The sequence below is a fragment of the Neopelma chrysocephalum genome, unplaced genomic scaffold (genome assembly GCF_003984885.1).
Source record: "Neopelma chrysocephalum unplaced genomic scaffold, ASM398488v2 Primary Assembly neopelma1_299, whole genome shotgun sequence".
NCBI classification, from domain to species: Eukaryota; Metazoa; Chordata; class Aves; order Passeriformes; family Pipridae; genus Neopelma; species Neopelma chrysocephalum.
The window spans coordinates 2,012,053-2,027,336 of record NW_020897961.1 but is presented as its reverse complement, the minus strand read 5'-3'; the positions used below and the strand labels follow the sequence as shown (position 1 = coordinate 2,027,336).

General features: G+C 49.6%; 1 protein-coding gene across 5 annotated transcripts in view; it reads left to right on the top strand.

The window, feature by feature from the left end:
* The window catches only part of CALN1 (calneuron 1), a 159,566-nt gene that overhangs the window by 35,280 nt on the left and 109,002 nt on the right, over positions 1 to 15,284 (top strand). For all 5 annotated transcript variants that reach the window (XM_027704961.1, XM_027704964.1, XM_027704963.1 and 2 more), the window contains one exon: positions 9,705 to 9,829. In XM_027704961.1, coding sequence (XP_027560762.1) covers positions 9,705 to 9,829 — 125 coding nt within the window. The remainder of the gene's footprint in view (positions 1 to 9,704; positions 9,830 to 15,284) is intronic.

Genomic DNA, 15,284 nt, shown 5'->3' with positions numbered 1-15,284 from the left:
ATCCTCTTTTGGGGAATCTGAATCCTCTGTGTGTGAATCTGGATCCTCTTTTGGGGAATCTGAATCCTCTTTTGGGGAATCTGGATCCTCTATGTGTGAATCTGGATCCTCTTTTTGTGAAACTGGATCCTCTTTGTGAATCCAGATCCTCACTGTACATCTGGATCCTCCTCTAAAGCTGGGCCATCCTATGTGCTTGAAGACACTTTTCCAAGGAAATTAATAGCCCTGAACATTTGCAGTGGGGAAGTGCTTGGAATGTGCCTTGGTTTGAATCTTGCACTGAGATCCACCTCAATTTATATGAGAGTTATGGGTGCCCTCATCTCTTTAATTACCTTCTGCTTGTTTATATGTGTTGATGGCTCCAGTTCTCAGAGCTCCCAGGGAACTTGCTGTAGGAACCATCATCTCTTGCTTTTAAAAACCCAACCCTCACCAGACATCTAAAAACCTATTTTATAGGAGAGGACTCCCATATTTACTGGGAGTAATTAATTGTCCCGTTAAAAACCCTAAATGTTTTGGCATTTCATTAATAATACGTAACCAAGAGGCTGTTTGGAGTGTGTTACTTTGTTAAATCCGCTGTAAAAATGGTCATTATTGATAGATTTCATGTTTATAATTACTCCTGCATGACGCACTGGGCCTGTTATGAATAATCCATTGTATATTGTTTTCCAAACTCGGATGTTTGCTCAGCGTGCTGGGGGTGCCAGGAATCGCTGCTGCTGATGTCTCCCTGCCTGATTTATGCCCGGGAAGGGAACTGGACATGAGTAAATGAACAGAAGCTCGGAAAACTCCCCTCCAGACACACTCAATAAGCAAATGCCAGTTGTGAGTGGAGGAGAAAAGGAGAGCAGGGAAATGTGTGAGGGAGATGCACAAGCGACATTTCCTCCCGGCCTGGACGTGCTCTTCTGCTCAGCTAAAAGCTCGGGGAGGCTTTTTTTTCCTCCCTGCCAGCAAAGAGCACCATCAGTTAGTTCTTTGTGATCTTCTCGTGTCCTGCTCAGAAAAACACGAGCCAAGTGTTCCAGAAAGAGAGAAACCTGAGCTTTTTGTGTTTGAGCAGCCAGGACAGCAGGGGGGGTTGGTGTGATGGGCTGCGAGGTGTGGGGGTGATGGGACAAAGCCTGTCCTGCACCTCTGCCCGGAGCTGGTCGCTCATTTAAACGTCTCAGTGTTGACTTTGTCATCCCCCCATTCCCTGAGTGCTGGGGGAGCCGATTGCAGCCTCCCCAGGGGCAAAGGTTTCACTCCCAAACTGATTCTTTTTGTGTTTCCAGGTGAATTATGAGAGGGGGAAAGAGAGGAAGGTTTGGAGGTTTTTGTTGTGTGGAAGGGAGGAAGGTATGGAAATTTTCTGCAGGAGAGGAGATATGAGCACAACAGTCTCTGAACCCTCTCTCACCACAGCCTGGTCCTGGTTTAGTGCTAGTTAATAACCAGGCTGGTGGTTCTGGAAGCTTCTTGTTGGGGCAGGTTTTTGTTTGGGTCAGTTGATCCTCTCCCTGCAAGAGAACTGGGATCCTCTCTTTGTGGATCTGGATCCTCTTTGTGAATCTGAATCCTCTTTTTGGGAATCTGAATCCTCTTTTGGGGAATCTGGATCCTCTGTGTGTGGATCTGGATCCCCTTTTTGTGGATTTGGATCCTCTTTGTGAATCTGGATCCACAGATCTCCTATGTGTCTGCAGGCTGCCAGGGAGCCCCTGGGTGGGCACAGGGTGGGCATCACTCCCCTTGCAGTATTACCTGGACAATTTGGGCAGAGAAGATGAAATCCAGGTGAGCTGGAAGTGCTGAGGGAGCTGGAAGGTCCATCAGCTGCCCGTGTTCTGCTCTCAGCCCCTCAGCAGCTCCAGCTTCACAGACTCCCGGGTTTTAAGGCCCAGGAGGAATGTCAGAAACGTGGAAAACAATCGATCACAAGCTGTTCTCACCCTGTTAACTCCAACACCTGCTTGTGCTTGGCTGAAGTGCATCTTCCACGAGGCATCAGGGCTTGTCTGGGACCAGACAGGACGTGTCACTCCCTCTGCTCGTTTGTTCCAGTGGTTAATCACCTTTGCCATTAAAAACTCAGCCTCTAATTTCCGATTTGCACGTTTGCTGCCTTCAGCTTCCCACCACAGGAGCCTTGTACCGGGAGATTTTAGAGCTGGTTTTTTTTAGCCTGTGTTGGTTTTCTCTCATCAAGTCTTACCTCCTGAAATGGTCTTTTTTTTTGGAAGCCCCTGGGTGATGGACACCACGGGCCTGTTGTCTTGTGGAGGAGCTGGACCCACAGGAGCGAACAGGACACATTGCAGCCTCCCCAGGGATAAAAGTTTCATTTCCAAACTCATTTTTTCGTGTCTCCAGGTGGATTATTAGAGGGGGGAAGAGAGGAAGGCTTGGAGACTTTTGTTGTGTGGAAGAGAGGAAGGCTTGGAGATTTTTGTTGCCCTTTTTTTTTTTTTACTTTTAATAACAGCTCAGAGGCTTCTCCCAAACCAACTGTGATTTATATGAAGACAGAAATTTTGGACTAACCTTGGCTAAACACAGCTGGGGGCAGCAGCATCAGCAGCTGCATCTCAGTGGCAGAAAGTGGGACAGGGCAGCGAAAATCTTGGGATTTCTGGCTGCAAAAGGTGAGGATGAGTTTGGGAGCTAAGAGGAGCCTGGGGAAAAGGATGAAATGCTGGTGAGTGGGTTGTGATGGTTCTTTAATTAGGTTTAAGCCCATTTAGGGATGGAAAGGGGTCTTTATCCCTGGAGATCCAGAGCTATCAGGTCCTTGCAGCCCTTTCCTCCTGGCAGTTTAAGCTGAGGATCAGCCCAGGCCACGGTTAAAAACACCAAACAGCAGCTCTGGTTTAAAGCTGTCCCACTGTGTCCTCACATGTTCAGCTTGCAGGAGGAGATGTGTGTGTTTTATACTTGACCTGGCATCCTCAGCTCTCCCTTTCTGCCAGGATTCAAAGGCAGATGTGAAGCATCACTTGTTTAGTGACGTGGTGTCTTTTAAAGTGACCTTCCTCTTCTTTTTCATTTCAAATTTACTGCAGAAGGTGGGGGGGGAGGGGAAAAAAACCAGCACAAAATCTTCTGAAGCTCCTGTTGCTTTGTAGTCCTTGAACCTGGAAGTTGGTGGCTCCTGAAGTGCCTTACATTACATTAGACTTGTCACTCAGATCTTGTTTTCTGCGTTTCAGGAGGTGTTTTTTTTTTCTCAGTTCCATCCTTGAATGCTGAAAACTGTCTGTTTGTAAAGCCTTTTTTACCCAGGGATCATTTCATTGCTGGCATGTGCCAGCAACAGCTCCAATTTCTTGGTCATTGCCTGAACCAGAGGAATATTTTCCTGGTCTTATGCCAATAAATCATCAGATCCAGCACAAATGCCACGTGCAGAAGGATGAGGGCACTGGGTCTGTGAAGGGTCAGGGCTGAAAGTGTCCTCAGGGGCCAATTTTAACCTGTACCTGTATCACCCCCAGCAGCTGAGCAGTGAATCTCACATGTGTGTGATCCCTGTAAAAGGGATGAAATGAATCTGGATGGATTAATTTGCTGAAAGCCCCGTGTGTGTCCATGCTGGTCCCAGCTTTTGACAGCCATCCATGCTCCCAGACAGTTTTTTTTCCAGAAAAACTCTTTCAGAGGCAGCTTTAGGGCTCACCTGCACTCACAGCCCCATGACTTTGCATCACAGTCTGAGGAAATTTGGCTTCCAAAAGTGGCCCAGGGTATTTATTGCTCTGTGACCAACTGGGAGCAGGGAGGCTCTTGCCTTTCTCTCCCTGCAATAGATCTGTTTAAATACAGCCCAAATGTGCCTTTCTGTGGTTTTTGGGGGGTTTTGATACCAATAAAGATTGATATCAACAGTCAGAAAATACAAACTTCCTCAAAGGTTTTCCTCCCTGGGAGGATCTATTTTAGGGTTTTCTTTTAAGGCTCTCTATGCACCAGATCTTATTTTTCTCAATTCCAAGGTCTCTTTATATTGGATTTGGAGCTGCAGATCAAACCATCTGCCTGAACCCTCAGCCCTGTGTCTCTTTACACACTTGAGCTGACACTCATTAAACAAGACGCTGCATTTTATTGCAGCAGCTCAAACCTTCACACCTTCCAGAGCTCTGCATCCTCAGAGCTCCTCCCAATGCCAAAAGGAGCCTCTTCGAGCCCCTCAAAGAGTTTTGGGGGTTTGGGTGGTTTGATACCAACAAAGATTGATATCAACAGTCAGAAAATACAAACTTCCTCAAAGGTTTTCCTCCCTGGGAGGATCTATTTTAGGGCTTTCTTTTAAGGCTCTCTATGCACCAGATCGTATTTTTCCCCATCCCAAGGCACCTTCCAAGGTCCCCTTTTATTGGATTTGGAGCTGCAGATCAAACCTTCTGCCTGAGCCCTCAGCCCTGTGTCTCTTTACACACCTGAGCTGACACTGATTAAACAAGATGCTGCATTTTATTGCAGCAGCTCAAACCTTCACACCTTCCAGAGCTCTGCATCCTCAGAGCTCCTCCCAATGCCAAAAGGAGCCTCTTTGAGCCCTTCAGGCTTTTTCTGTGGCAGCTTGGGCTCATATTGCGTTTGAGGTGCCAAGTTTGTGTACAAAATAAATTAAAAAAAATAAAAAAAAATCTTTAAAGCTATTGTTGGCAACAGGGAATGCAGGTGATAAGGGACAAAGTGACTTATGCTCTTCCCAGCAGAGAGATGTTGCCAAAGCCACGTGTCTGCAGTGAAGCACTTGAGTTGTCTTCCCTTAACTATATTTGCTACAAACACAGATATTTAGCCCAGCTCAGTCTCTCCTAAGCCAGATATTAATCCATGACCTTGGAGAGAGGGAAGGGACTAGTGCATGGACAGCAACAAATGGAAAATGGAGCAGGAATAGCGATGGGAAGCTGGTGGTGTGCCCTGGCTGGTGTGTCGTGCCCAGAGCAGGGAGGATCAAACAGCCCAGGAATTTCCCAGGTGATGCTCAGGGCTCTGTTTGCTCTGCCCTTGCCCTTGGATCCAGCTGGATATCACACAGAAGATAATGGCAGTGCTCCAGCCCCGGGGGAAAGGGGATCCTTTCCTCAGAAGTCACTGCTCTTCTTTGCTTTAGATGTTGAAACGTTGCTCTGCCCAGGGAGAAGCATCTTTAACACCGTTACTTCATTTGATGAATTTTTAAAGGGTTTGAAAGTGAGCTGAGGGATTTTACAGCTACTCTTCCAGCTTCCCAACCATCTGGTTGCTTCATGGATTTTCTGTAGATTCCTGTATTTCTTTCAGCCCGTTTCCCTAAGAAAACAAAGCTTTTGCTGTTGTGCTGCTCGTGTGTGTGTTTGTCCCCCCATATCCCTGTGTTTTCCTGCCCTTCCAGCTTGAACTTTCTGCTCAACCCCAGCCAGGTTTGTTGGAGAGATGGAAATCTCAGTTTTACCCTCATCCCATGTTTCCTCATTTCTGTTTGACACCCTGTGGGGATGGTCAACCTCCAGCCCGGGGAGCTGCTAGCCCAGGTTCTTACAACCTCCTGGGACCCCCAGAATTCCAGCTGAATAAAGGCAAATGCACGATACTGGCCAGGTGGGACACCCGAACAGTTGTGTGTTATCTGCTTGGGGATGTTAAACCAAGGTGTTAAACCAGGATCAACTCCTGGGCATCATTTTGTGCTGCACTTAGGAGGGAGTTTAACAAGAAACCTTTTCCAAATTGGTAACTCCCAAGGGAGATCCAGGATCAATGCAAATTAATCCTGATCCCATCTCGTTGGTGATACTTGAGCTAAACCTTCCAGTTTAATATTTGTGTGGATTTTGGGTCTGGAAGCCTTTTTAGAAAGGTGGGGAAAGATGTAAACCATGGGGAGACATGTGAGCAGCGTGGAGATGTCTTTTTTTTTTATCCTGATGGCAAATTGCTTATGAACACCTTCTAAACCTCCCAAATGTGGCTGTGCTGAGAGGCAGGAGCAGGGCTGGCAGAGCTGCCACCCGGCGTTCCGGGGGATGGAACTTGTTGGGGAGCTTGGCACAGGCACTGCAACCTTGGCAAGGTACCATGGTAACGTTTCCAGACACATGTTTATGGGTTCTTTGAGGCCTTTTTGGTTAAATGTCAATGTTTTCATGAGATTATTTGAGGAGATTTCACTGCTCCAGAATCCCACTCTGCCTTCGGGAACTGCTTTTGGGTTGAGAGTTGCTCAGTGGAAAATCACAGAACCCCAGACTCACAGAATCCCAGGATGTGCTGAGTTGGGAGGGACCCCCAAGGATCATCCAGTCCAACCCTCAGCCCTGCACAGGCCCAGCCCCAAGAGTCACCCCCTGTGCCCCAGAGGATCAGCCAAACCCTCCCTGAGCTCTGGCAGCCTTGGGGCTGTGCCCACTGCCCTGGGGAGCCTGGTCAGTGCCCAACCAGCCTCTGGGGGAAGAACCTTTGGCTGAGATCCAACCTGAGCCTGCCCTGACACAGCTCCAGCCATTCCCTGGCTGCTGTCCCTGGTCCCCACAGAGAAGATGTGTCTGTCCTGACTGCTCAGAGATGGAGAGCAAAGCCCAGGGTTCAGTTCCCTGCTTGTTGTACAGCTCTGGGAACGGGGCAGGAGCTGAGGGGCATCTGCCCTGCTCCCAGCCAGGGAAGAGGAAAATTGCTGCAAATTTAACATGTTGGAGAGGTAGAAACCCATCAGCTCATTGCTGCCCTGGGCAGGGCATCACCCCAGTGTGGGATGGATCCCATCAGCACCAGATCACTCGTGCTGAGCTTACCCAGGGCCTCACCACGTGAAGGTTTCTGTGTTTCCAACATGGACATTTTGGTGAAATTCAAAATGAGCCTTTTCACAGAATCCCAGACTGGTTTGGGTTGGAAGGAACCTCACAGCTCATCCAGCTCCACCCCCTGCCATGGGCAGGGACACCTTCCTCTACACAAGGTTGCTCCAAGGCCTTGAACACTTCCAGGGATGGGGGTTCCAGCCTGGACTGATCTGGCTGTGCTAGGACAGGTCTTTTTTCTTTCCAGAAGGCATCAGGCACCTACATATTCCCCTGAAGCTTTACCTGGATTTCAACCTCGAGTGCTTTGCAAAACCTGGTGCTGTGTTTCATGAGCTCTCCCACAGCCCACCCTCCCTGTGCCCCTTTTTGCTGTTTTCTCCCCCCTTTCAGGCCTGTTTTTGGCCTCAGGCTCCTCTCTGCAGGTTGCTGAGCATGTCTGAGGTGCAGCTGCCCATCCTTGTTGGACACCCAGCACAGGAGCTGCTGCTGGTCCAGTTCTGAGCATCCCTGGCTCAAACTGGAGGCAAGTTGAGAGCTGCTGAATTCCAGCAGCTCTGCAGGTTTTCTGTGGAATAATATTAGATTTTTTAAAAAACTAATACATACCTGGGTGGTAGAATTGAATCCAGGATTTCTCTCCCCAGGGTATCACAGGTCTCCTCCAGCACTTAAACACATTCAAGGATCCCAGGGAGCTGATTTTAAACACTCCAGCCCTCAGGGGAGATGCTTTGTCATATTTTTTTTTTACTGCTTGTAGAAGCAAAGGCAGGGAAAGTGATTTCAGAAATGATTTAGTGAACTGAACTCCACGTTTTGCTGCTGCTCCAGTGCTGGGGGAGCTCAGGGGGGGAGCACAACCCCGGGCTGGGGCAGGGGGGTGCTGGGTCCATGCCCAGCCCCACGGGCTCAGCACACTCTGGGTTTGCAGTGCAAGCCCATCCCCGTGCTGGATTTAAACCCCTTTCATTCAACAGGGTTTTGAAAACCCTGCTGATGGATGTTGTGATTCTGGGGGTTGTCCTGTGCAGGGCTCAATGGTCCTTGGGGGTCCCTCCCAACTCAGGATATTCTGTAATTCCCTCATGTGTTTTTCAAGAGAAAACAAGGATCTAGCATTCCCTGAATACTTTGTGGTGGGCCTGGAAACTAAGAAAGGTAAAATTCCCACCTTAGGGCTGAGGAAAATATGTCAGAGCGAGCAAGAGATCCCAAGGAAACACATTAATTGGCAAGTGCTGGGAAATTACAGATGTGCTTAATGAAAAAGAAAACCTTGTTTACGGTTTCTAATGTGCTGCTGAAGGAACTGGCTCCCAAATAAAAATACTTAAAGTTACGATTAGGATTTATTTACATAATTACTGCCAGAGAAATTCCAGGGACGTGCTGAGCAGTGCAAGAGAAGCCTCATGGCTTTTCCTCTTTGCTTCCCAGTGTCTCCAGGTTATTTTGCTCTTGGGGAGCCTCTTAAAGCTGCTCCTGACTCAGTGAGGCAAGGAGGCATTTGTTACAAAATTAATACATATATATGTGGATATAGATTTGTTTTATTGACTGTGGTAGGAACATATGGCTGAGTAAGAGCCAGATCATCCTTGTAATTGGAGTGTTGGCTGGAGAAGGATTCAGGAGGTGGCACTTATGGCAAGGCAAGGATGTTCCACGGCTACAGTGAGGATGCCCTTGGAGTTTGTTTCCAAGGGGCTGTGACCCCCAGGGACGTGAGGGAGTTGTGCCAAAGCATAAATTGATATTAATGGTGGGTTTCAAACCGTGCCCAGGGTGTCCTGGCCACATTCCAGCCCCTGCAGAGCCCCTGGGCCGGATCCCAGGGGATGTTGGTGTGGCTCTGCTGATTTATATCCACTGGAAACATGGAACAGAAAGGCCCACAATGGGTTTGCGCTGACTGGATCCAGCCAAGGGGATGACAAATCTCCCTCTTAATATTTCAATTGACTTTGGCAAACTTGCCTCTTTCTTGTGTATCCTAAATCAATGTGTAAGTGCTGCTGACAGTAATTCCCACTTTTGTCTGTGCAGATGGCTGCCCTTCACTCTGCTGCCGTGTTTATACCTGCAAAGTTTGCAAACACTCTGCTGCTCCAGCCTCCTATTGAGCAGTATTTTTCCTTCCCTGTCATATTTGGGAGATGAAAATGTTCTTTGTTGGGCCCTGCTCGAATGGGAATTTTCTTCTCTCTTCTTTTCACTGAAGTCTGGAGCCCAGGAACTGGTGGTGACGAGCACCTCGCTCGGGGGGGAGGGTGTGCCCTGGGTGGGAGGTTAAACCACCTCAGGGGTCTGGAAGCTCCAGAGCAGGGTCTGAGAGATGGTCTCCAGGGTCTTGCAGGGCTTTGAAAGTTGTGCTGCTAGATCTAGTTGGGGATGTTGCATCTCTGGGATTGTCCAAGGCCAGGTTGGACGGGGCTTGGAGCAGCCTGGTCTAGGGGAAGGTGTCCCTGCCCATGGCAGGGGGGTAGAACAAGATGAGCTTTAAGGTCTTTTCCAACCCAAACCATTCTATAATTCCATGATCTTATGGAATCTTTTTAAATTTTTTAATTGCATGTCAATGCAGACCCCTGTGCACTACGAAACTATTACCAAGAAGCAAATCTGAAGGCTGAAAGCTGCCATACAAGTGCTAGAGATTCCTCTTTTCCTGCTGCCCTGTCTCTGCTCACTCTTCTTCATCCCCAAGAAGCAGCAGCTGCATTTTTGTTTGTTTAGCTCCTCTCTCAGACACTCAATCAAACCTGCAGCCCATCAGTCACGCACCAACCTCGCCGGGGACGCTTCGGCCCAGCTACTCCTTCAAGGCACCCACTGCTGTTGTACCATTCCAATAAAACAGGGCCAAACAAGTCCAACCAACCATTCTTTTCCCTTTCCTCTCGTTCCCAGGGAGAAGATGCCATTCCACCATGTGACAGCTGGCTTGTTGTACAAGGGCAACTACCTGAACCGCTCGCTCTCCGCCGGCAGCGACAGCGAACAGCTCGCCAACATCTCCGTGGAGGAGCTGGATGGTGAGCAAATCCGGGGGGTTTCCCAAATGGCTTTTCCAAATTCACCTTCTGCATGGTGTTGTCTCGAGGTGTTCTCCCTGTGAAGCGAGGAGGAAGGGATGGCTCAGCAGGTTGGGCACAGAGAAAGGGTCCCCGAGCAAAGTCGCGTGGAGAGCTGGGCAGTGATTTTAGGCTCGGATTTTGTCCTTCTCAGAGGCAAGAAGGACGAAGTCAAGAAGTCAAGAAGGCAGCTTTTTGAGACAGGAAGGCTGCATTTTATGGGCAAGACTGCAAGAGAAAATTTAGGCTAATGTGTATTGCAAAGATGCTTTTAGCTTTCCTGGAACCCGCAGAGCTGAGTCTGTCCCTTCCAAGTCGTCTCGTTTGCTTTGTGGCCTTTCAAAAGTGAGGTTTCTCTGTGTCTCAAGCTGCATGGAGGCAGCTTGTGGCTTAAGAAGCTGGGAAGGGTTTTAAAATTCCCTTTCACTGGTCAGTGATTGGGAGCACAGATTGGCCTGGGGCTGGCAGAGGCCATCAGGAAGGTTGTCCACACCTGCTGCCTGTAGAATCCCATCATTTTCTCCCTGGAAGCTGGTTGTTGCTAATCCCTCCTGCCCTGCAGACAGGATGTGTGGCCAGGTAGACTCTCAGTTTGGTTTCTGGTGGGAAGGTCTCCTTTGTAGATGATTTGTGGCTCCTCAGGGTCGTTTCTAAGCAAAAGTTAATATTGTGGACAGCTGGGCTTTGAGTGCTGTGGAACAAACTGAAGCTCTGGGGTTGCTTCCCAGTGGACACTTGGTACAAGCCATGATCTTAATGAGTGGCCTCGATGGAGAACTCCAGGAGGAAATTATCAGGGGAAGAGTGCAAGGGGGAAATGGTCCTTCCAGGACAGGCTGGAGGAAGTTTGGCAAACATTTCTTCTCACCCTCCCCCTCTTCACGTGTGCTTTGGTAAATCAGAGCTCGGTTTACAGGCCTTGTCACCTCCTTTGGATTTCGTTTTGTGAGCTTTGAATTAACTTATCTTTGGTACAAACAGTGTTTTCTCCTCCCTAGTGAGTGAGAAGGCAGCTCAGGGGAGAGATGCAACATGAGGAACCATTTTCAGGGCAGCTCAGCTCAGACCCTGGGACTGCCCAGGGCATGTCCTGGGCTCTTCTGGGGCACAGGAGCTTGGCTTGAAGATTGAAGTTCAGCTGAACTGAGGTGACAGCTCCTCTGCATCCTAGAGATGCCAAGCTGTGTTGCAGGTGAAGCTTTGCTGTTGTCCCTGTGGCAGGAGGTGGGATTAGGTCCTGCAGTTCATTCCAAACGCAGACAACAAGGGGGTTTTTGGTTATGCCAACCCTGATCAGAGCACAGCTGCTGTAACTGGGATTTGCAGACAACTGTAAAGAGCTGATCCAAGTGGTGGTGTTTGGTCAAAGGTTGCACTCGATCTTGAAAGTCTTTTGCAACCTTAATAATTCTATGACTCCATGACTCTATGAAGAGGCATCAGGGCTGGAACCCACTGCCAGGGCTGGGACACACTCCCAGGGCCATCCCATCCCACTGGGGATACTCGTCCCTGGTTTGTCTCCCTGCTGTTTGCACGGAAATGACCTATGGCTGGACGTGGGAAGGCAGCCCAGCTCATTTCCATCCTTCCCGTGCCCCCCGACCCACGTTGGACTCTGCAGGCTCCGCAAACCCTCTGGCATCACTTTTCCCTGCGGGGCGGGAGCAGCAGCTGCGGGAGAACAGCCCCACCTTCCCCAGCACTCCAGAGGCTGCGGAGCGCGGCTCATCTCCCTTAATTAACGCAAATGAAGCGAGTTAGGTGTGAAGGAGCTGCCCGAGTCGTTGCTAATGTAAGTCCCGCTTCCATCCAGCGCGGCCGGTGCCCCATTAGCGCCGAGCTCTGACCGGGAGCGTTCATTCAGCTCCGGGCACAAAGAGTGTCCCCCTCGTTCTCCGGGAGATTTAACTAATCAGCCATTTATTTCCTGCCTGTTAAGCACGGGCTTCCTGCTAGAATTCAGCCAGATTATTTTCCTGCCGGCCCTGTGCTCCACAAGCCCCTCTTTTCGAGGGCTTTGTGGCTCTGCCAGGAGGACGTGCCCCGGTTCCGAGGAGAGCTCAACCTCAGGCCGTTTTTTTCCACCTGCAAACACAGAAGTGGCACCAAATTGATTCGTGTCTCCTAAAGCCAGAGCAGCATAAGAAGCTGCAGAGAGTTTTCTGCGTGCCAGCCAGCAGCACACAGCCTCCGGAATTTATGTTTAATATTAAGGCAGCATCTTTATCTTGCTGTGCTTTGTCACTAATACCAGATCAGTGCCTGAGTGTGCTGGTAATTGAGGAAGGTACCACTGTTCACTGCCCAACCTAAAACAAAATTAGTCTTTCTGCCTTTAAGCATAAACTGTCTCAGGGTGAGTAACAAAATGTTCTTCCTTGAGAAGTTAATGTCAGGGTATGGGAGCTTTGTGGATACATCAAGCTGTGATAGCACGATGCCAATAACATATTTGCATTTAATCTTACAGGGTTGGGAAAAAGATGCCAAAATTCTCCTTGGTTTCTTTTTCAATGAGATTTTGCTCCTGAGGGAGTTCCAGCCTATTGAGAAATTCCAGTCACACATATTAAATTATTAAAGGTTTGAAGCCGGGGAAGTCAGTGGGAATTTTCTATAATTTTCCCTCTGCGCTCAGGGCTCCAACAAGTGCCTGATCTGTTGGGGTTTTTCCAGCAGATTTTTTTGTTTTCCATGTCTAGCATTGCCTGTCTCAGCACTTGGGGAAGGATTTCTGAAACTGTGGGCTCTGGGATACTGCAGGATCTGTGCAGCCTGACTGGAATACAGGCTGGAATACAGCCTGTCTCCCTGCAGTGAATAATGAGTTCTCCCTGTTTGCAGCCTGAGGGTGATGGGTGAGGGATAATATGGAGATCAGGGAATGAAAAATAGTTCCGGCTTCAAGTAATGTGAGAGAAAAGGAGTCCAGGTTTTGGGATGGACACCCAGTGTGCTTAAGGTGCTGCTCTGCCTCTTCTCTGACTGGTTGTTTTTCAAATAAATATTTTGAATAATAAAATGGTTTGGGTTGGAAGGACCTTAAAACTCATCCAGTCCTACCCCCTGCCAGGGGCAGGGACACCTTCCACCAGCCCAGGTTGCTCCAAGCCCTGTCCAATCTGGCCTTGGACACTTCCAGGGATGGGGCAGCCACAGCTTCTCTTGGAATTCCACCCCAGCCCCTCACCACCCTCACAGCCAAGAATTCTTCCCAATATCCCATCTAACCCTGCCCTCTGGCAGTGGGAAGCCGTTCCCCCTTGTCCTGTCCCTCCATGCCTTGTCCCAAGTCCCTCTCCAGCTCTCCTGTAGCCCCTTTAGGTCCTGCAAGGGGCTCTCAGCTCTCCCAGAGCTTTCTCTTCTCCAGGCTGAACAATCCCAATTTCCCCAGCCTGTCTCCATAGGTGAGGTGCTCTTACCAACTCTGGACTTGCTCCAATAATTCCACGTCCCTCCTAGGTTGGGGGCACCAGAACTGCCCACACTATTCCAGGTGGGATCCAACGAGAGCAGAGTAAGTTTTCCCCTCTGAAAACTTCCCAGACTTCCATCAGCCATCTGTCAACTTGAACTGGGCTCTGGTTTTTTCCATCCTGCTTTAAACACAGTTCTGGCAGCCAGGGAAGAGGCTGGAGAGATAACAGGTCACTGCTGATGCCTCTTCTATTCCGAGCAGCCACGCTGCTATTTGTGGTTCTCTTTGTGGCTCTGTAGTAGTGTGAGGGTGTTTAGGAGCTGTCACCGTCACAGAAGGGGAATTAACTTGCACAAAGCCATATTAGGAGCTCCTTAACTTTGTTAACAGCCACCAAATGACGAAGTTGGAAGTGGCAGCACATCCATAACCTGTCTCTGAGGGGCTGCGAAGCACGGCGGGGTTTTGGATCGGAGTTATCGCCGTGTGCTCAGAGGTTTCTGGGCACGAGATTATAAATTAAGGCTGGGAGGGGCTGGTTTTCTACATGAAGGCTGGGAGGGGCTGGTTTTCTACATGAAGGCTGGGAGGGGCTGTTTTACATACAGATTTCCTGGCTGCTGTTGGATGACATGGAACTGTGGCGTGGTTTGTGCAGACTCTGCGGTTTCCACGTCCCTCCTCAAACCACCTCCCGTCCTCACGTTCGGAGTATGTTTAATAAAAAAAGTGGTGGATGGAAATAATCACGTCAAGCTTTGAGTCATCCACCTCCATAGGCACTATCTAAAGGGTATTGTCAGGAGGCAAAAACATTCCCATAGCAGGAACGTGACAAATATCACCTGAAGGGAGGCACACGCATGAGAAGCAGGCTGTGCAAAAAGTGCCTGGGAGATGGGAACCAGTCAGTGCCTCGCAGAGAAACCCCAAAGCTGAACCACAGCAACTGCTATTTGTCCAGAAAGACATCGAGAGAAATCCTTACCTGCCCCAGATTCCTTTGAAATTGGCAGGAGGAAATGATGCTGCAGGGCAGCTCTTGGTACCTGGGGCTGCAGGTCACGCAGCTCCCGCCCCGGGAGATGTGTCTAGGGTGTCTGTAAGGGCTTTTCTAGGCTGGGAGAGGTTTTTTTTGGCTTGAAGGTTGAGCTGCATCTCCAGTTTTGCCTGCCTGAACTGGAGATGTCAGCAGAGCAGCACGTGGAATGGGGCAGAGCTGCTGCCTGCAGGAGCTTGGGGTGCAGCAGCTCCAAGGCAGGAACGTGGAGATTCCTCAGCAAGGGGCTGTTCTGTCATTATGGATTTTACACCACGTTGCAGGATGTGCTTTATCTGGTTTCTGCTTCTTCCCAGCAACCTCCCTTTTGTCACCTCCAGCAGCTCTTTCCTGGGCTCCTGTGTAGAAGAGAACCACGAGCAGCTCCAGAGTACCCTGGGAAACAGTTCTTGAAATAATTTAAAGGTCATGGTTAAGTGCTGCCCCACATGGAGTTTAGATTAGCAGTCCTCTCCTGCTTGCCAAGAACACAGGCAGTGCCAAGTGGCTCAAGGTGTGTCGGGGCTGCAGCAGGTTCTGGAGCCCCAGCAGCAGGGCCAGGAGGGCAGTCATGGGGCTGGTGACACGCTGGGTCCCTGCTGGGGACACACTCCAGATGAAATGGCCCCACAGCAGTGCCATCCTAACCCTGCCTCTGGAAATAAGGCCAAAAGCAGGGCTGCACATCCGAGATGATTGTCCTTGGATGTTGTATGTCCTGGGAAGGGAGCCTGCCCGAGCTCAGGGAGGGTTTGGATGATCCTCTGAGGCACAGGGGGTGACTCTTGGGGATGGGGCTGTGCGGGGCTGTGCAGGGCTGAGGGTTGGACTCGATGGTCCTTGGGGGTCCCTTCCAGCTCAGCACATTCTGTGACTCTGTGATTCTGTGACTCTCTGACTCTGTGACTCTGTGATTTGGTGATTCTGTGGTTCTGTGATTCCATGATTCTGTGGTT